At 32.7% G+C, this 21,575-nt stretch overlaps 2 protein-coding genes across 4 annotated transcripts in view; one reads left to right on the plus strand and one right to left on the minus strand.

Moving 5' to 3' along the window:
• The window catches only part of LRRTM3 (leucine rich repeat transmembrane neuronal 3), a 173,273-nt gene extending 159,797 nt beyond the window's left edge, over positions 1-13,476 (plus strand). Inside the window, exon 3 of the mRNA XM_010363502.2 lies at positions 11,284-13,476. Within this exon, the coding sequence (XP_010361804.1) occupies positions 11,284-11,493 (210 nt within the window). The 3' untranslated portion in view covers positions 11,494-13,476. The remainder of the gene's footprint in view (positions 1-11,283) is intronic.
• Positions 1-21,575, minus strand: part of CTNNA3 (catenin alpha 3) — a 1,783,100-nt gene that overhangs the window by 1,174,323 nt on the left and 587,202 nt on the right. The gene's annotated exons all lie outside the window — the stretch shown is intronic.

The following is a 21,575-nucleotide window of genomic DNA, read 5'->3' on the forward strand; positions in this document are numbered from 1 at the left end:
AATCTCAACCAAAGTCTCAATTAATTTAGTAATGAAGTTGAAGAGAAATTCAATGCTTATCAATAAGTAATCACATCATTTGAAAGTCAGTTTGGATGTCAGCTGCTTGGGTTTGGCAAATCCTGAAATGCTCCTCTGCAATATCCAAGTCCGCCAAAGCAGGATAAACTATTTTTAGATTAGGCATGTCAAAAACATAGTCTATTTTATAAAGAATGTAGAGACTACATTAATATAGTAAGGAAGAAAATGCCAGTTGGAAAGCAAGTGGACTGTTAGAAGTCATGAGACACACACACAAACATAAATGCCAATGTTCAGGGAAATCACATATAGAACCTCCCTATGAGGCCAAAATACCCTATTAGCCATAGATAAGAACAGTTCTTTCCACCAGTTGCTTCTATAACAATTCCAAACACTAGTATCTGTTATATGTTTGCTTTATAATTTTTAATATAATGTAATTTTCATTCTGCCATACTTATATAAACCTAGACCAAAAACATTAACTGATGTAGTGTTATTATAAGACCCTCCAGTGGACTGTTGTGACTACAGTTTCCAAGAGGATAAAAAAAGGAAAAGAAGAATGAGATGTTTTCAAACTGATTAGCAACTGCACCTCATTGCACAGCACTATGAAGAAACAGATTTGGAAACACAGCACCAAGTTTAGTGAGGGCCATAGTCTCAATTTAGGTCTCATCATTTTACCTGGCAATAGTACCATTTTAGCAGGCACTGGGCTGTGCAGAAAGATTTACATGTAAATGAACACACTTTGGGGCATTTTGCTCTGCCTCAGTAAAAGAGAAACATCACTTTTCATTAGCACTACAAAAATAAAACAGAGGCTAACAAAGAAGGTCCAGGGCAGAGTCCATTACTGGAAAAGCTAATTTGGCAGGTGCATCAAACTCCTAGAGAACATGATCAGTGCTTCTAGGAAGCACTAAAGAGTTTGAAAAACATAGATATTGTGGAAGTTATTAGATGATAAAGTGCAGACATAACATTTTGCAATTTATAGGGGGAAAATCACCAAATTAAGGGATGATTGTCTTATTTTTAATATTCTTTTTAAAAGTTTTATATATTTAGATATAAAATTCATACCTCCTATAACATAAATATATTAAAATAATTTTAAAATAAAATAAAGTTTTAAATAAAAATAATAAAGGATTTTTAAATAATTAAAATCAAATAAAAAATAAAGTGGGTCTCAAACATCATAACGCCGTTCTACGTGCCTCATCATTAGTGTGGATTTCTGCTCACTCATTTTAGCCCTCTGTCTCTAAGCTAATGTCATAATGGCCTGGATCCCGACATAATTCTATTTTAATACATTATCTCAGTCATATAGTTCCTATGAAGTCCAGCCACTGGGGGATGGAGGTTTGTGATTTCTTCTCAGACTATATTAACTAATCTTTACTCTTTTATTTCATTCATTCAAGTATTCATTTGTTCATTCAATAAATACACATACAGTGCTTAATAAGTTTAAGAAATCATGTGAGACAATGTAAGGCATGGAGAAATATGATTAGTCATAGATTCTTGTGCTCAAAAAGGTTATGGTCTAATATGAGATAAAATATCTGTGCAAATAAAGACATAATCTAAAAACAGACACACAATAATATCATGTGGAAATACGATAATTTAAAGAGAAAGAAAGCAAGAACAAGAGTGAGAGAGTGAGTGAGTGAATGAGTGAAAAATTGAGAGACAATTTTGGGAAGATAATAAATGATTTTCCTACATGGAATCCTCTCTCTTCCACTTGCTAGGCATGTATTGGAATGATGAATGTTCCATCCAGAACCCTGGAGGACAAGAACTTGGCATATGGCCCAGAGAAGGCATTCAGCAAACCTTCATTGAAGAAATAAATGAAAAAATTAATGAATGAACATTTCTCTTTGGTTTTGTAGACACTAGCATTTGAATTTATAAAAACAATGCATATAGCCAATCCATATTTATTTTTTTCTTACAAAACTGAAACAAAATGCTTTATAAAACACAAAATATATTCAAAAGTGGCCACATCATTTAAATAGTTAAGATTTTTTATTGCAAAGATAATAGGTGCCTGCATTATGTAAGACTCTACCTGTTACTTAGATGGACTAGGGCATTACTGAAAGACAAATTTGCAAGACACCCATAAAGCTACCAAAATTCAGAATGTTTTTTTTTCTTACTCTAAATACATTTTGATGCAAGAACTGTGATCTTTCAAATAGAACTCTTATTTTTTTAACTTTATATTTTAACTCTGCAGGATTTCACTATAATGAAGTTTTTGCACAAATACCACTAAAAAATTATTATTCTTCTGCAAACAATATTTTTGTCTCTCATTATTCTCAAGTTACAGACACTTGAAAATTTGCAAATTTATATTGAGTTTCTGCCTTATTATCCTATACTATCAGCCCTCCATATCCATAGGTTCTACATCCATAAACTCAAGTAACTACAAATTGAAAATAAAGAAAAACAAACAATAAAAAATAACAATACAATTAAAAATAATACAAATAGAACAATACAGTATAATGACTACTTAGATAGCATATACATTGTATTAGATATTATGAGTAATCTACAGGTGATTTTAAATATATGGGAGGATATGTGTAGGTTACATGTAAGTACTACACACCATTTTATATAAGGAACTTATATAAACCTAAAGGACCCCCCCATAGGTTTTGCTATCAGGGGTCCTAGAGCCAGTCCCCCATGGATACTGAGGGAGGACTGTACTTGTGACCTCAGAATAGTAATTGTTACTTTAGTTGGCAATTTAGCTCTTAAGAAAATACAAAAATTAAGTACCAGGGCCTGGATTACATTTAAGAATTGTAAAGATATTTTCAAATGTTAGGTTTTTAAATTTAAAGATAGACAACATAAATTCAGGCTCTTAATTATGTGCTTCTTGAAAGTGCTTTCTTAAAAAATAATTTACTAGTAGAATCAAGATAATTAAAATTAAGATCCAACAGCCTGTTGTACTCACACCAATTAACCATTGGAATGCTAAATAGTTCCAGGAGATAGATTGCTCTTTGAACAAATAAATCAGTTTCAAAGTAAAGTATATTATCTCTGTAGGAGAGTCCATAAAGTAAATATTAAATCACTTCTCAGCAATATGGACTCTTGCCAATAAATCACAAAAACAACATTATTTTCAAAGAAAAAAAGATGGCTACCTCATTTGGCACACACAAAGGAAGAATGATATAGTTAGTCAAATCAGCCAATCAGAGTATATATATATACACATACATATATATGTGTGTGTGTGTGTGTGTCTGTATGTGTGTGTGTGTGTGTGTGTGTATATATATATATATATATATATATAGTGTGTGTGTGTGTAGACAGAAACACATACACTGTATCTTGTCTCCTAGGCCCGCATCCATTGTCTTCCTTTACTCTCTTGCGCTATTTGTCTATCTTTTCCACAAGCCTATAATTTTGCCAGAGAGCAGAAATTGTGTCTTCATCATGTTTGTTCTCCATTTCCTAGTTCTGTACTTCTGCAGCACCTGTCTAGAAATGTTTTACATAAAGAAAAAAAATCAAGACAAGTATAGTCTCATATGAAACAAAATAATCAAACTACATATTAATTCAAGTTTCTTTTTGAACATTTTGCTAAAAGAAAAGCTAACCTATTTTAATTGGAAAACCAATTTCTAAGTCAACACAGGGATCCAACTTTAAAAATCCCAAGGTCTCTCCCTGAACATTTTTACACATATATGTATCCAGGAGTATACTTAAGGTTCCTGTCCAGTCTTGAGTGTTTTCAAGATTGGACTCTTTTCTCTATGCCTTGTATTGGTCAGTATGAGTGTTGTAAGAAGCAGAGAACTCTGACTTTCAGCTGTCACTACCTTACCCACATCTTAAATCCATCATAAACTACATTTCTTTCCTGAAGACCCAATGTGCAAAGAAGCATCATAAAACTACAGTATAAACCTAGGAAATCTTAATGTTCACACCAATGGAAATAAGACCCAAATGTTGAGAATTAGTGTTACAGAGAATCAGATGCTTATATTGTGTTCACCTCTCTAGGTTCTAAGGCTAGTAAGCATTAGATAGAGTGATAGGCAACAAAATGCAGTGGTTAAGAAGGCAGGCAACTACTCAGACAACTCACTAGATGAGTGATTTTATACAAATGATTTAAACTATCTAAGTCTTCCTTTTCTCAACTGTTAGTAGTCTTAGAAAGCTTACAATAGGCAACCTCTGTCCAGCATGTACTATAGTACCTGTGCTACATAGTAAATGCTTAATGAATGATAGTGAAAATAATGAAGAGGATATTAGAGATGTATCCAGGTCATGCATCAACTGACAGATGCAACAAAAGCCCACAGCTTCTTCAGGTGGCTAGGCAGAGTCACAGCTGCAGAAATCCTAAAGAAACTAAGGTAGAACCTGAGGTAACATCTGGGCCATCCCTGACACTCTGCCAGGGACCCAAGCTGCAGTGTGATAATTGTTTACACTATTTCTCTCATATAGCACTTACATTTTATCAACTGCCTCAACACTTAGAAACCAAAATAGTGATTAGCAACAAAATTGTCAAGCTGGGAGTCAAGCCGGTAGAAAAGGTCTTTTCAATCAAGAGTTTCTTAATATTACTCAAATAATACCAAAGGGACAGCTTTCTATTTTGACTCTAAGTAAAACTACCAGCCTGTACATAAAGGTCAAGCTTGATAGGACAAAATAAATGTTGCTAGCCTATCTCCAAACACACATCAAATTGTGTATACCCTAGCAAAACCTAAAGCTAGTTATGAAAATCAGCTTATGTAAATGAAACAGAAAGTAGAGGCATCAAAATGAACAAGAATAAAGTCATACGCAAGTGTATTTTTTAGAAATTAAAACATTTCTTTAAGTAAATTGAGAATTTAGAGACAGTGTGATATACACAAACATACATGTATAAATATATACATGTATATATTTAAGGAATATAAGTAAATATTTAAGGATGTTAATTTCCCAGAATAAAGTATATTTTAAATCCCACTTCTTGCTTCAGATGTGACTGCCTCCCAAAAAGGAAAACAAAAGAAGAAAGTATTTACTATTTTCTACATATTGCTTAAATTTAAATAAAAAATATAGCTAATTTCCTCCAGAATAAATTTGTAAATATCCAGTTTCATTGGCAATTCTACTGATTAGGGAGACAGTAGTAGTCACTAAGGTGAAAATGGTAATGATACTTTAAGCCCAGATAGTGGCAACAGAGATGAGAGAAGTGTGTGCCTGTCACTGATATCAAGAAAGTAACTGGCAAATCATGGGACATTTGGAACAAGAGACAGGGAGTCAAAGTAGATGGGTAATACGTAGATTAAGCTGACTTAATCTAGTAAGTGTTCCCTAGAACAAAGTAGGGACCAGGGGAAGAAGAACCCGTTTGTATTCAGAGATAATGAGCTCAGTTTGAAACAAATTTAAAGACAAATTAGAAAAATATTAACTAGAAAAAGACTGAAATACCCATTTCTTATTATATATGTTAGTAGGTAGAAATAAACTCAGCTGAAAACCCCTTTAGTAGATGAAAAACAAAAGTAAGATAATAGGTCTCTGAATTCCAAGACAAAATGGAGAAAAACATCTTGATAGTGATAAGAGCTACATCTAAAAAACGGAATTCCTCCATTAAGAAGTTTCTTTCTTTCACTATATGCAGATGATCAAAAACAATATTTACAAAAACCCTAAAGTATCATCTTTTCAACAACCTAGAGAGGTAGAAAACTTGCTAGATAACATTCAGCCTTATAAAAATTGGAAGATTTCCTCTGTGATACATGAGGAAAGCGTGAGCATTATTTCAAGACAATGTGTAGAAACATTTATAAGTACTAAAATCTCTATTCAGAAATAACACCTGCCAAGCAAACTAGAGAGAGAATTCTAGAGAGGGAAAAAAATAGACTTTTTGTTATTCCTTCACAAAAGTAGACTGTCATTTTCTGTTCTTCGGAGTATTTTTTACTTAAAATAATCTTTTCAAACAGAAGAGATTCTTGAGTGACCTCAACCAACTAATTATGAGAAATTCATATGAATGTTCATATATATACACCGATACTTGTACTATACCTAGATATTACTTATATAGTTAATATGTGGTAAACATTATTTTTACTTAATCACAAATTAGAAACTTTAAAAAGCTATTCTTACCCTTTATAATCACAAACTCAAATATTACATATGAATGGGGAAAAGACCATTAGTAATTAGTTATTTTTAATCATCTAACTTTATACTTTTTATGTGAAAGGTACATAGCATTGATGTTGATATGAGACAGTGATATGAGCCCGGACACACATCACTGGGAAATTGCTGCTAGGGCAAATATCATTGATGTCAAGACACTACTAGTTTACCACAATCGAAATTTTTCCTGAGGGAATTTCCTAAATAATGGATTAGCTACTACCGCTTATTATTACAATAGCATATAATGATTTTCTTAGCTCAGAGTATACATGGTAATGCTTTCTAGACAGTAAGATTTTATATCCCTGAATCTCCACAATTCATAGCCTTAAGAATAATTACCTTTCTTGGAAAACAGTGATTTAGATGATTAAAAGAAACCAGAAGTAATGATAAATAGGAGTTTAGCAGGTTAAAATACACTGAAAGAAACTTAACTCTCAGAAAGATATAACAAGAAGATTTTATGGACACTTTAAATAGAGCCTTCTAACAAACTATCTTGGAAAGCCAATGCCTTATTAGATTTAAATCTCCTATTGCCCTTCCGTGAGCCTATTCCAACTAGCTAGTTCAGACACCTAGGGTAACTGTTTATTTTATGAAATAATGTATTTGGGTACATTGTTCAGGTAGGTTGACTGAGTCATTTATTGTCAAAATGGGATGATAAGCATAAATGGAGACTGTACTGTTGAACACCCTAATCGCAGGAGGGAGCATGTTAATAAAAATGGGGTAAAAATGGAGAAAGAGAGGGGGAGAGAGAGAGAGAGAGAGAGAGAGAGAGAGAGAAGGTCAATGTGAAAAACAGAAAAGAAAAAAGGACCCAAGGTCACTTGATGGTTATGTGAAGAGAATGGAATTTACTGTGAGTTAGTGACAGGAAGGGATCTACATGTTTGAGTCAAACAGATTTGTTTTTTTAATGCCAGCTGGTAGCCTCTCCATTAGTACCCAGCCACCAGTCATTTTTTGGTGCAAGGACATACCCTCCCAACAAAACTGAAACTCCCCCCACAAAAGATTGCTGAATTCACAGTTGTTGCCCAAACCTCTGCATCAAGTATTTGCCCTGGTGTGAAAAATACCATGATTTTAATTTATTATCATTGTAGATTTAGTTTACTTGAAACACAAATAGGTTTCATCCTAGTCACACTCCTTTTTCAAATTATGGCACTATCACAAATTGTCATTTGTCATATTCTCAAACAACTGACTATAATTTGAAAGGGACAAATAATCTCTTCATGGAAGAACCAAAGAATACTCTTAAGGCAATACCATGATGTCAGGCAGCATGTAGTGCACTGCTACTCGAGGAGAAAATGTGTTGCACACTTAGCATCTGACTTCCTACTTGAATTAACATGTAAAAATCTAATACCCTACACTGAGAAAGTAATCAACATATGATGTTGATATAGAGAAGAAAAGATATTACAAACAACATATGTAATATTTTTCATGAGGAAGCCTTGCTTTGACAAAGAAGTAATTTTCTCATTATTAATAATTAGAAGCAAAAATATCCCTCTCATACAAATTTAGATAATAAAGACTATTTATTTTTATTACATTTAGGAATCATTATATTTTGTGCAATCGATGTTATAAAAACAAACTATATATTGCTTAAAAATTACACACAATTTCTGTGCTACATGGATATTCTAATGAAATAAGTATTTCCAGATAGCATAGCCTTTTAGCGTCATCTCATTAAACAGTGAACTAGGTCTCTTAAATTTAAGTAAAATTTATTTTTATACTACATATTTTAAAATACATGATAGCAATTGTATTTAATGTAAATATCTAGTGAATTATATAGTAACTGCTGGGAACAGTACATAATTAAAAAGAAAATTACTGACCATATTCTATACCTAAATCACTTGGTCCTTCCACTGATATTTAGGTTCTTCATATTGTCAAGCATGGTGCCTCATATATCATACAGCTTTAATAATCTTTATCCATCTGATTAGCCACAAAAGAATAAATATATCTTGTACCATATCTGTATAAAATACTTAGAAATTAAAAATTGAGAAAGAAATGACTTAAATTTAACCAAATATTTTATATATTTAAAAATTATCTTACTTGCCATTCCAATAAAATTGTCAATGCAAAATATTTGTAATTCAATAGACTTACCTGAACACAATTGAAAAATTTATGAGTAAATGTACACACATGTGCATACATATACCATATCATGTATATATCCATAGGTATGTATACTATATTTACATGAATCTTATATAGATGTCATGAGTATGTAAAAGTGGTCCAAAACCAATGTGTCACCAAAATCTGCATTTTCCATATCTGGTTTAAATGATTTTGAAACCATAATTGGTTATAAGTTTTTACATGTGTATATACATACATGTTTATATATTATATATATATCTGTATGTGTGTACCCCTATATATACACATGGGTATATATCCAATGCTAACTGTCTTAGATTTTCAAAATCATTTAAGTCAACCTGGGAAAAATCTACTGTGATGCTGTATTCAGATATGGCTAGCTGTTACATTGTACTTACTGATACATCTTACTATGTTATTTTATTGTTAATAAGATAGAATCAACTTTAAAATGCACTGTCAATTACAGGGAAATGATATATGTTAAACATTCACATTGCTTATAAGTTCCATCCTAATTTCAGAAATATTAAAATGTGAGAAAATACGTATTTACATTGAAACAGTATAATCACAGTATAAGGTATTTCAAAATAAGACATATCCAATAGTAAGAAACTCACTAAAGAAAATAATATGTGGGATTTTTAAAACAGATAATCGGAGCTAACTATTTAATTGATAATGGTTCAAATTAGGACTTGCACTCTGTATACCAGTAGCCTCTATATGTTAAATCAAGCAGGAAATTGTGTGTGCACACACAAACACACACACACAGAATAAATGTATCATGGTTTACTATTTTTCATAAATCATGACCATAGAAATTACAAATTATTCACAGTAGAGTTAATTCCAAGTAAGCCAGAAATGATTCTGCATATATGAGGCATAAGTTTCCGTGACAAATAAGAACAAGTATATAAAATCCTACAGATATATGACCCATAACACATTACAGAGCAGTGATTTCCCAGAGGAAAATGTAAAACTCATGTACGTAGTAACAGTTCTATTTTTGTTCTCTTCGATAACTCAAATCTATTCATGCTGCACATTTACTTTTATATAAAAATATATTTTAGTTATCTGGGCTATTTCATCTGTGACAACAAGATTCTTATTTATTTTAAATGGAAGTATCCTATTTTACTCTTAAGCATTTTCTTTATGATTTTTCAGTCACCTTGACCATTTTTAAAAGTATATGATATCTTTCATTCCTGCATCAGATAACTTCACGTTTTTAATCTTAAAAATCCACATAAATAGGAAGAGTTACTCAGGAATTTCATTTAATAAACTGGATTATATTTCTCTCTCTAAGAACTAAGCTCCATATATTTGATACGCTGAAATATTCATATTATAAGCAAATAATCTTGAAAGAAGTGATTAGTTTTATTTTTTATTTTTTGATTACTTCTATTAAAGAGATAAAAGGTAATATTTGCTCCAGGAATTTTCACTGAAGCAGAAATAAATGTAAGTAGAACTGTAGGGATGGAAATAGAAGTGGCAAAGATGGTTCTAATGTATGGAGAGGAGGGGGAAAATGTAAAGATACAGTTAATAAAAAAATAATACCTAGGCCTTCTATTTTTCTTAGCTTTGGGCTCTAATCTCAGCTGAGATCAGAAAGGAATTAGTTTGATGTGCTCAAACAAATATACATTCTATCTGTTCACCAAACAAGAATGGCAGAAGCTTTTATCCTCCAGAGAATTAAACAGCATGAATTAGTAATTAGGATATTAAACCAAGATCAAGACTGAAGGTTCCTGAAATCTGGCTACTTTTTAGGACAAGGTTTTATCTTATTGAAAAAAAAAATGGGAAATATCTCTAGACTTTGACATCTGATTACATTTTAGGCTCCCCTTTGTCTGTAAGATGTATGTTTCCCTTCTTCTCACCATAGTCATGCTTGCTTTTTCCCTCACCTTTAGAACTTGCTTTCTTTAATTGGCAAGGGACTCCCTTCCTCATGGATACAGGTGGTTCCTTCAAACTAGCATCATCCTTTGATGCTTTTTAGACCCTCATAGGAACCACAGATTTTTCCTGGGAATTGTCTAAACTCATCTAAATTTTAGATACATGGACCAAACTACAGACATTAATATTTTAAGGAATTTTATGGTAAAATAAATTATTAAATATTATGGGTAAGAATAGCCAGAATGGCTTGTCTAGATAATTCTCTTCTGCAATGGTTATTGAAACGTGGTGTGTGGATTAATAGTCCAGCATCATAAAGGAACTTGAAAGAAATGCAGATTCCAGGACCTATCCCAGATCTACTGGATGAGAATCTTGGGTGGCAGGGGGTTGACTAGTAAAAGAAGTGGGTGGTGATTTTCATGAATGCTAAAGTTTGAGAATCACTCTTGTTCTATCGTATCCTAACCAAATGATAGGATAATTAACACTAATAATAACAATAATAATAGTGTTTCTCAATTCTAAAAACACAATTTTTTCCAGTTAGGGAAAGCAACTTTCTGGCTGTTCCAATAAATCTTTTATCATTTTTAGAACCATGTAGGCTACTATTTATCTGAATCTTCTAGTAAAGAATTAAGCAGTTTCATCCCAGGATTTAAAACTGTCGCACTGATCTCACTATATGAGAATGGGGTCATTAGCGGAATAATGTAGGGACACCTGGGCCACAGGGCCACAGATACAACCATGGAGGTTAGTCAGGTCAGCACTTCAGTCTCTAAATCTTTCCCCTAAAGTTGTCTATCTTTTCTCTGTCATATAACTGACTTTTCTCATGTCATTTTTCCCCAGATACCTTTATCAATGAATGTGTCAACCTTTCTGGCATACGACCAGCCCACAATAAGTTACTGTGGGGTGCATCATGAACTTCTCTCCCATAAGTCCTTTGAAACGAATGCACAGGAAGATACGATGGAAACACACCTAGAGACTGAGCTGGACCTGAGCACAATCACAACAGCTGGCCGAATCAGTGACCATAAACAGCAGCTAGCTTAACTGAGATCACTGGTAGCCAGGGGTTGCTACCAAACTTTGTAACCTCAAGGACAAAATGAGGAAGATGTGTTCATTGTGGACTCTAAAAACAAAGCAAACACAAAATCCCCTGTTGAAATGAACAAAAAATCCAAGATTGATTCATGAAATAAAGAAGACATTAATTGTTTTAAGTCTACACTTTGTAATTAGCTAAGTTGTGCAGTATTTTTTGACTTAAACAGAGTATGACCCTGAAAAATAAAAGAATCTTTTTTTCAAAACTCATCCTACCTACCTGTAAAAACTGTACAAAGCTAATGTATTTTTCATATTGTAAAATTTCAATTGTAGAAACAACTGGTATGTACAGTACCATAATTTAATTACATTTTACTTTAAAAACTTTACACATTTCAGTTTCTAAAATTTTAAATTAACAAAAATTATTTCTTGTGTTATTCAGAGTTACTCAGTTTTGTAGGGACTGTTTTGTTACTGCTTTTGTGCCCAGAAACCTTGACTCTAAAATTCTGTGCTGTGCGAAACATGCACGATTTTTATTATGCTTACTGCGTAGAATTTTATCTACTTGTTCCAGAAATAATACATTAACCAAAAAGGATTTAATTGTTCAGACTTGTAAGAGGTTCTTCAATTACATAGACAGGTTTTTCTTAAAAATGAAAAAACAAAAAATCAAAGATTTTTTTAACAGTTCTCAGACTTAACTGTTGCCTTGAATTACAGCCTAGTTTCTAAGCAGTGAAATGTAATGATAAAGAGGGATATTTTAACATATTTCCGAATGAATGACTCATTATTTCATTCTTTTGAGTAACCATTGTTAAGGGTTGGGGGGAAGCATGGACAAAACATCACTGGAAACAAAGGCTGTAACCACAGCAACAGACTTTGTGATACAGTTAAAAGGTGCAGCTACCAGTGACAAATAAAAACTTTTGTTACATCTCATTATTTTCAGGCCAAGGTGGGAGTATAGTGCATAATAATTGTACAGTAGCAATTTTTCTCCTAATTAACCCATAGCCATTTGCCTAAAAGTAACCATCAGTCAGTGCAAAATGTGCCTGGTTCTTAAGACAACTTTTTATTTAGAACCATGAGACCAGTATTTTGGAAACATTTCAAAGGAAACATATGAATTTTTTTTTGCATTGTGCACTATATCATTTCTCTCCTGAGGAAGAATTTTAAACATGTACAGCTCATTCAATATTGATATGAGCCACGGTGCAGAACTTTATCACTCAAGTAGACTGTAAACATCCTTAGTATGTTCTAAATTGTTTATATTGCTATCCATAATGGGAGTCACCTCCAAATTATCAAAGAAATAACTCAGAGTAATTTGACACCAGCCCAGATCACACACTGATTATACAATTGTATTATAAAGTTAACTCAAATCAAATTAAGAAAACCTGAGTTTTGAGAAGCTGAAATAATCAACTTGTTTGTGCTGTTTGCTTGACATAGGTTATTGTTTGAAAATATTGTTACTTTATCAATAGTAATCATGCATTCTTGTGTTTTTTTTTAATGGAAAACTGCAAGTTTCAATTACTGTTGCACTAGAAGTGCTTTTATGTTGTCATTTTATATTCATGCCATCAAAAGTAGATTGACATATCAATCTAACAGGGGTCAATCAAAACAATGAAGAAAAGAATAACTGAAAACAATGTCAAACTTTTAAATTTTTATCTCTTCCAAAGAAATTATATCTATAAAATCTAGTTTTATGCAGGTTTGTCACAGCAAATTTAAAAGCAGCTTCAAGAAGAATGAACTCAGAAACTGTGGAGCAAAGCTTTGTTGAAAATATATAAAGTCAGAAAGATAAAAAGATGTAAATGTTGGAAGAAGCAAATTCTATTACTAATTCAAATGAAACTAAATGTCAAACACAGTACTTGTGTCAACTATTTAGCATCCCAGATTTTGTAACATATTTTGCATAAATTATTTGCTATTCAAAAATTTTGTCATTTTAAATCTAATTTTAATCTTTATGTTTTCCATTTTCTAATTTCCTTGCAATGTATTATTCTTAGAGTGTTCTTAATTTTCTACATTGAAATTTGGCTTTACGTCGTTAGCAAATTTATAAAGGGTTATAAAGCTATGATTTGTGAGTCTAAAATCAAATGCAAAATTTTATTTATTATGTAAACCAAAATGTCATTTGCAAGCTTTCTCATTAGAAGTTGTCCTTGCAAAGATAGAAAAGGAAGAATTAATTTGTGTAAACAAGCACAAATTAACATATTTGTTAATAAATAGGTTTATCTACTAATAAACCTATTTCTAGAAACATTCAAATTGATAATGATTGTTAGAAATGTTAAGGTTCCAAGGAGTCTTACAAGTGTATGCCCTTGATTTCCTGAAGGAAACCACTTTCTTTCTTAAATATTTTACGTTCATCTAAAGTGAAACACTATAAATAGAAGCAATCCTTGGAACCACAGCTCTGTGCAACCAAGGCCCTAAGCTACACCAAATAAGCCAGGAATTTTGAGACTTCTCATCTTTAAATTCAACCAAAAGGGTATTTAACAAGACAAAAATGCTGGATTATTATTATTATTTTTGCTTAATTTTTATTCTGCCATGTCCAGGTTAAGGGTGAGGGTGGTGACAATCTGATAGAAAGATTGTGTCTGGAATCTTTATCACATATTTCCAATTTATTTCAGGTTTTGTCTAAAACTTGCATTTCTAATCTATCTTTTCCAGCATTCAATAATCTTCCATTTCCTCCTTCTACCCCCCATTCCTATGTCTCCCTTCCTGTCTATTCCTCACCGATTTAAACAACTGAAATGTTTACTTATGCTTGGAGTTGAAAAATGGAGAGGTTGACCCAGCATGGTTACAATAACAACCAGCAGCTGCAGCAAACCATAAAGTTATGCAGTGTTTTGAAGTTTACAAATCACATTTTACATAAATTATCTCATTTTGTCTTCATAACAACCCTATGAAGACACATTAATCTCAAAGAAGTTGAGCCCTCACCCTAAAACACAGGGCTAATAATTGGTGCAGTTGAATTATTCTCAAAATTTACAGGCAGTTAGTCTTTCCACTATACTAAAAGCTTTCTTTCTCTGATCAGAGCCAGAGAACTTCCAGAGATAACGGACATATATATATGTTTTTTTTTTTTTTTTGACATGTTGTTTAGTAATCCCTACTCTAATTCCATTCTCCATCTGTAAAATATTAGCTAGCTGAATTATTTCTGTGTTCTACTATGGGCTCTCACATTAAAACTCTGTTAAGAAGTTTAACAAGTCACATATTTCTTAACATACAAGTTCGTTTGTAAATGTGCAGAACAGATGCTCCCAAGATGTAGATGCATGTAGGCCTCAAGGTACAGACATAAAATCAAGGAAGCACAAGGAAAGAAACCCCAAGGAAAAACCTAAAGACCTTCTAAATTGAGACTGCATAAGTATAAAAGAGATCCATAGTACAGGGTTGAACACATGCTCAATACTTTGTCAACTGAACACATGTTCAATTCGGAGCTAATTGGGAAGACATATAAAATTCTTTTTCTTTTCTGCTTTTGGCAAGATTTCTTCTTAAACCATGAATTTTTTTTAACTTGTAATAATAGAGAACAATTTTCTCTATTCTCCTTATAAGAAAAATAAAATATAATTTATCCAAATTGATGTATAGAACCTAAAACATATGCTAACTTGCAAATAATATATTTTACTGATCAACTCATTTTTGTCAAGTCTCTATTTCTAGTCCCTCCTGAATGTTTTAGAAAACCATGAAACTATACAGATTTTTAATACAAATTACATTTTTACAAGGAAAGAAAACATTTCCAAATTTAACACTCAAGACTAATCACATAATTTCCTAATTTGAACTCAGATCTCTCTGACTCCATAGACTGCTTAGAAATAGTAAAATCTTTTTGCAAAAATATTTTCTAAAATAAAACTATTGTATATGAGAGTAAAAATATATTTGTTTTTGATTGTTCCTGACTGGAAGACAGATATCATCTCTCAAACTAAACATTCAAAATAAGAAACTGAATGCATGAAAACCAATACCTGATGTGAATTGTTGTTATTAAGCTGTATGAAAGAAATGCAGATGTTCTGGGTATGTCAGAGCATGCAAAAGAAGAGGTTATGGGACTGGCAAGTATTTCGTCTCAGGAGAAAAGGTGAAAAATTTCCAGAATAGATACAGTAACATCTTATATTGGCACAGCTCTTAACAGTTTATAATGCTGGGTAATATAACAATCTCCTAATTCATCAAAAAGTCTCAAGGTGCAGATGAATTGGTCTTGCAATAAGCAAGAGCTTCCAACTCCCCTCATGACCTTCCTAATTTTCCCCAACTGTCCCTAAATAGGGAGGTGCCAAGTGCAAAGGACCCAGGAGCAATGCTTTCAAAATTCTGATTTGTCCCAAAGGTAGGGTACCTGGACAATCAAAATTGGGCTTCATTTTATCATCAATATTAATGAGAAAGAAACGTTTGAAAATTTAAAACCAAGCAAACACACACACACATCAAAGTGGTGGTGGGTCTTTTTTGAAGGTCTCTCATAACTTGTATTATAGTTTTATTGTGAGATGGGAGGCAACTTATATTTAATTTCTTTAGGGTAAAATTCATGTTTTAAAAGGTCCACTGTTGATTTTTTTATTCTATGAAGGACAGTGATCTTACAGCAGCAGAGTGTCTCAGCCATCTAGGACTTAGGCTACTACATTTCTTCCTCCTAGCTCTCATTTATAAATTTGTGTTATATGATATTTGTCATTCTGAAAAGGTGAGTGAAAATTTGTTTTGTGTAAATCAAATAATATTTCAAATGTATCAAGAGACCTTGTGATAAAGGAACCTTGAAATTGTTTTCTAATCTAAAATGTTACCCACTAATTTATCTTCTTAAAATTGATTTCCATATGCCTTGTGTTATTATAATGCAGCACACTTGTACTGCATGGTTTAAAGGTTCTGCAAGAAAGTCTTTGCCTCAGCCTATAGGAAATGGCGGTCTGACTCCAGGTTTTGAGTTGGTCGATATGAGCAGTTTCAGTCATTTCCACTTACTGACTTGGATAATGTGGAAAATAGTAGTAAGACAACATGGATGGATAAAGTTGACAAATAATTTTATTTGTTTAAACTTTGCCACCTATTATATCCTTGAAGTTACTAGTAAGAGGTCAAGATGACTCCAAATCCCTTGTGTCAATACTAGATTTACTGAATCAGAATCACTGGGATGGATCCCAAAATATGCATTAAGACATGGCTGAGGTGATACTAATGCATGCTAAGTTTTGAAAAATATTGCTCAAATGAATTTACTTTTCCCAAGGCATTCAGTTGCTTTCTATTCTAATATAAAATTGTGAATTCTTGTGCTTTCCCATATCAATGTGAATCTAGTTTTCTAAGCCTGACTGAACATTTTTCTTGACTGAGGAAAGCATACCAAAAGACAACTATACAAAAAATGCTCAGGTTGCTTCCTGACAGACTGTTGTTTATAGATTTTATTCCCCATTAACTCTTTCAAGAGGCATATCTGAAAACAGTCTTAAGGCAGCTGGGTTAGTTACTTGTCAGTTGCACCCATGAATATAACAACTGAAAAGCTGGATATGGGGAGAGGCAGGAAGTCATTTATGATGTATCAGGCACTATGCCCTCCTTGTCTCATTTTTAAAGCATTTTAGCAAAGAAGTATAACCACTATTTTAAAGAAAGGAAAATAAGGCACATAGTAATTAAATAACTTGCCAAGGCTCACACAGTGGAGTTGGAGATTCAGATTTAGATTTGTTAGGCTCTAAGGATGTGCTCCTACCCCCCATAGCACATTTTCAAAAGTGAGAAGAGATTATAATCAATATAACGAGGCTTATATATTTTAATGGGGGGGTGTTGAACACAGCAGAAAAAGAATTTGCCTTTCTATTTCCAAATAGAAAAATTATCTTACACTGTGTAGAGACTTCCTTCAATATCCTAAACCAGCAGCCTAATGGAAAAAAACACCCAATATTTTCTTTAAGTTTTATACATGGTTTCCTAAAAAGAGTAGACATTTGAAAAAAAAATTCTTCAAAACATAAATACCCCTGAATATTGATGTCATATTTTTATTTCCAATCACCTTAGCTCTTTATAAATTTACAGCCAAAATATGATAAAGAAATATCAATAATATAACCTTCAACCGGCCAAAAAGAAAAAGAGGGGAGGTTGCAAATTTTAGCCAAAACTATATGGTCAATAAAGTCACCAACTGCAAATGACAAAGTGGAGAAAAACACCAATCATCTACAGTCACAAACTGTAACTGGCAATGATACGACTTGGGCTACAGAACATTTCCTGTGAATTATTTTAAATGGCAATACTCCTTATAGGAGTATTATAACTTACACAGATGATATGGGATCTGGAAGCATATTACATCAAAGGAGGCTGAAAGATAACCTTTATAACAAGGCAGGGTCTACTTGTCCTACTCAGAATGTAATAGGTAGTTTAAATATAAAATAAATATCATTTCCTTGTTTCATTACTATGTGGAGATGGACAAATAAAATTATTTGTTGAAATTTATTTTTAAACTCACATCTTGAAAAACATCTTCCTCAGTCTCAGCTATTCACAAATGATTCTTAAATAGTCTCTCGACTCCATTAGTGCCTCAGAGGCTTTTTATTAAACCACTGAGTTATCTCTTCTATCTCTCCCTGAACTCCACAAGTGCAAGTAATCTCATTGGTTTAATTACATTAGCATTTTACTCCATCACAGGATCTGAACATGTAGCATCCATGAAAAACATACTTGCATAATATATACAGCATTCAAGAGCCGTAAAGGACTCTGTAAGTCACGCCTCCTACTAAAAATGATCACATCTATAACTGTGATAAAAATTAGGCTATAAGTTTAAAGCAATAAATCCAGCAAAGAAAGAAATTCTTTAGCACCCTGGATCTCATATCATTGTGTCTTCTCATTCTGGCACCATTACCACCATACAGAAATGTTATCTGAAATATGTAGAATAATTCTGATTGCGGACAACAAAGATGTTCCTGGTATCTGGGTTGAAGATGTGGTGAAAGGCAACAAAGAAGACAAAAATTACACATACCAAGGTAAGTGAAGGGAATGTGATTTATTATTAAATAATATGCAAGTAATTTTAAAAACTAAGACCCATTATTAAAATTTACAATAACATTTATGCCAACAAGTGTCATCATAAAGGCTAATGTGGATATTGGGGATATAAGAGAAATGTGGTATTTGTGATGGCAATACATATTAGATAATAGATAGATAGATAGATAGATAGATAGATAGATGGAATTAATTCTACCAAAAGAGAGACTATTAAGAATAAAAATTAGTCCAAGAACTATTTCTATTATTTCTGTAGAGAGAAACTGAATAGATAGAGAAAAAGATTTAAACTAAATGCTACATGATCTTTCCAAGGTCAAATTTGAAATAGTCCAAAACTATAAACTCTGAATTGCTGCTTCAACCATATGAGTAATTACATTAATTCACATACACCTAGTCAAAATCTGATGTTGAGAAATGAATTGTAATTTTAAATTTACTCCATCTGTCCTTGCTGTTTTATATCAATGATATATTTGCTTTCAATTACAGATCCATAAATACAATACCCTAAACAGTCTGATGAAAATGTGGTGAAAGATTGGTCACCGCTGTTTCTCTGTTCTATCATAAGGCAATTATCAGAGTGGAATGACCACCACAGTGGGGAGCTGGAAATATTATCTTTAAAGTCGTCTCTATAGGTCTTATTTTACATAAATTTATAAAATAAGAAAAGTATTGCCTTGAGGCAAAAGCCTGAAAGCCCATACCAGCTCTAGTCTGACTACACTTAACACCAGAGAGGTCTAGGGAAAGACGCTGAACATCTCTGAACTTACATGCTATCTGGAGAAAAGCTTGAGATCCTTGTGATGTCAACATTTTTTTGCCTTTGGATGCGATGGAAACTTAAGTTCAGTGTATTGGACATCCTTCAAAACTCCCTGCCAGTTTCCTCTTTAACAAACTTCAAATCTGAGTTTCTTGAGCCAACATTGGCTTTAACACACTGCTATTTAACAATGAACCCTCGTTACACTTCATCATTTTGTGGAAGAATTACATAATTGGAGTTGTAGCCCTTATCAGCTTTTCCCTTGCCTTTGGATCCAGTTATGGGATAAAACATGTGAACTTGATGTGGCACATTGGTACTACCACAGGTGGATTGGAAGAAGAGTTTCTAACATACAAACATTTTATGTAATATAAAACCGAAATGCAGTTTGGGGCCACTTCTTTTTAACTTAATAATCTGATATAATTTTCAGATAACTGCATGCTTTCCTGCCACTGATAATATAAATATTATTGTCTGTAATGAAAACATGGTTTTGTTGTCATATACTTTCGCTTTCTGAGGACAGAGTTCAGACAACTGATTGTGTTCTGTAATTACCACAAAGAATGACTATTTATTTTCAGAAAGAATGGCTTAGTGCCAAGCACTTTAAGACAACATAACAACTAACACTTATTGAATGTTTACTTTTCTAAGCATTTTATGTGTATTCATTCAGTCAGTCAATATTAATATGACAAACAATTAATAAAAATCCTATGAAGTAGATACTGTTGTTTTTCCCTGAGGAAGATAAGAAACTGATGCACAGAGCAATTATATAACACATAGCTAGTAAATTGTGCAACAAGGATTCAAATCCAGTTGACTGATCTATTGAAAAACTGACCCCTCTAACTGCTCATTTAAGGACCACTCTATGGACCCCAATGTTAAGTTCTACCTGTTTAAGACTATCACTGAGACTTTTTTTTTCAATATAATTGATGTGTTTTTTACATACTTAATATATGCCTATTGGAAGGTAAGAAAATTTTAGAGATACATGAGTGTATGATACAGTCCCTGTCCCCAATGGACTTACAGTCTTAGCAAAGAGAAAAGACATCCATATTCAACAGAAATAAAATTCAAGAACTAAGTTTAATACCTGCAATTGTAAACAGCAGTTAGGATAAGACAAAATCAAAGTTAATAAGGTTGTTGGGAATATCTCAAGGCAAAAGTGATAAATGACATAGAACTTAAAACTAGCAGAATTCAGACGGGCAAGACAAAGATGGGAGGGCAGTGAAGGGAGAATATTGTATTTTTATTTGCTGACATCTATTATTCCAATAGGATTTGTTAGATTCATGCTTCTCTGGAAGAGAAAGACCAGGCTAAATTTTTGTCCTGATTGCCTAAAAGTTCAGAGCCAAATTTTACTCTCACCACAATAAATCTCTTGGCCTTTCTAGGCAGGAATAAATATTTCCCAAATTTTTCTGAACTCTTATTCTCTTCACATTTCTATTTTTTCTTATTTGGGGTGGGGGAAAAGCATATTAATCCTTTGTTTAAAATGTTATGTCAGTTTCAATAAAATGTTCATAAACCATTTTGAAGACTGATCCAGGAAATGGCATTAATTTCAAATAATTATGTGAATTAAATCAAACAACTTTTTAAAAGCTAGTAATTGTAACATCCTCCGTCAAACTACTGTTTGGCACAAATGAAAACATGTCCTTTAGATTGATTGACTTTCTTTTTTTCAACCTTTTTAGTCTTTATGTCAGTACTGGTGAATATTAACCAGAATTTTTTTTTCAAAGAGTAAAAATAAAAATCATTTTTGATTGCTATATTTTACAAACAAACTACAGTAGAATATTATTAAAGACGATGATCAAAATCATTTAGTTGACATTGAGACAGCCAGGTGTGAGGGGTCCCTGACAAAGCTCCAACCAGTCTGCACACCGGAAATGTGCACTTGGGTGGACTTACACACAGGTTCTAGTCCATCTGCAGCAAGGAAGAGCCTGGCCCCTCCTCTTCCTGTGTGAAACCTGGGATTCAAGTGGCTAAGCAGGAAGTGCTCTGGCAGGGACTCTGGCCTTGCGGAGAATCGCTGTTT

The sequence above is a fragment of the Rhinopithecus roxellana genome, chromosome 11 (assembly GCF_007565055.1).
Source record: "Rhinopithecus roxellana isolate Shanxi Qingling chromosome 11, ASM756505v1, whole genome shotgun sequence".
In the NCBI taxonomy this organism is placed as follows: Eukaryota; Metazoa; Chordata; class Mammalia; order Primates; family Cercopithecidae; genus Rhinopithecus; species Rhinopithecus roxellana.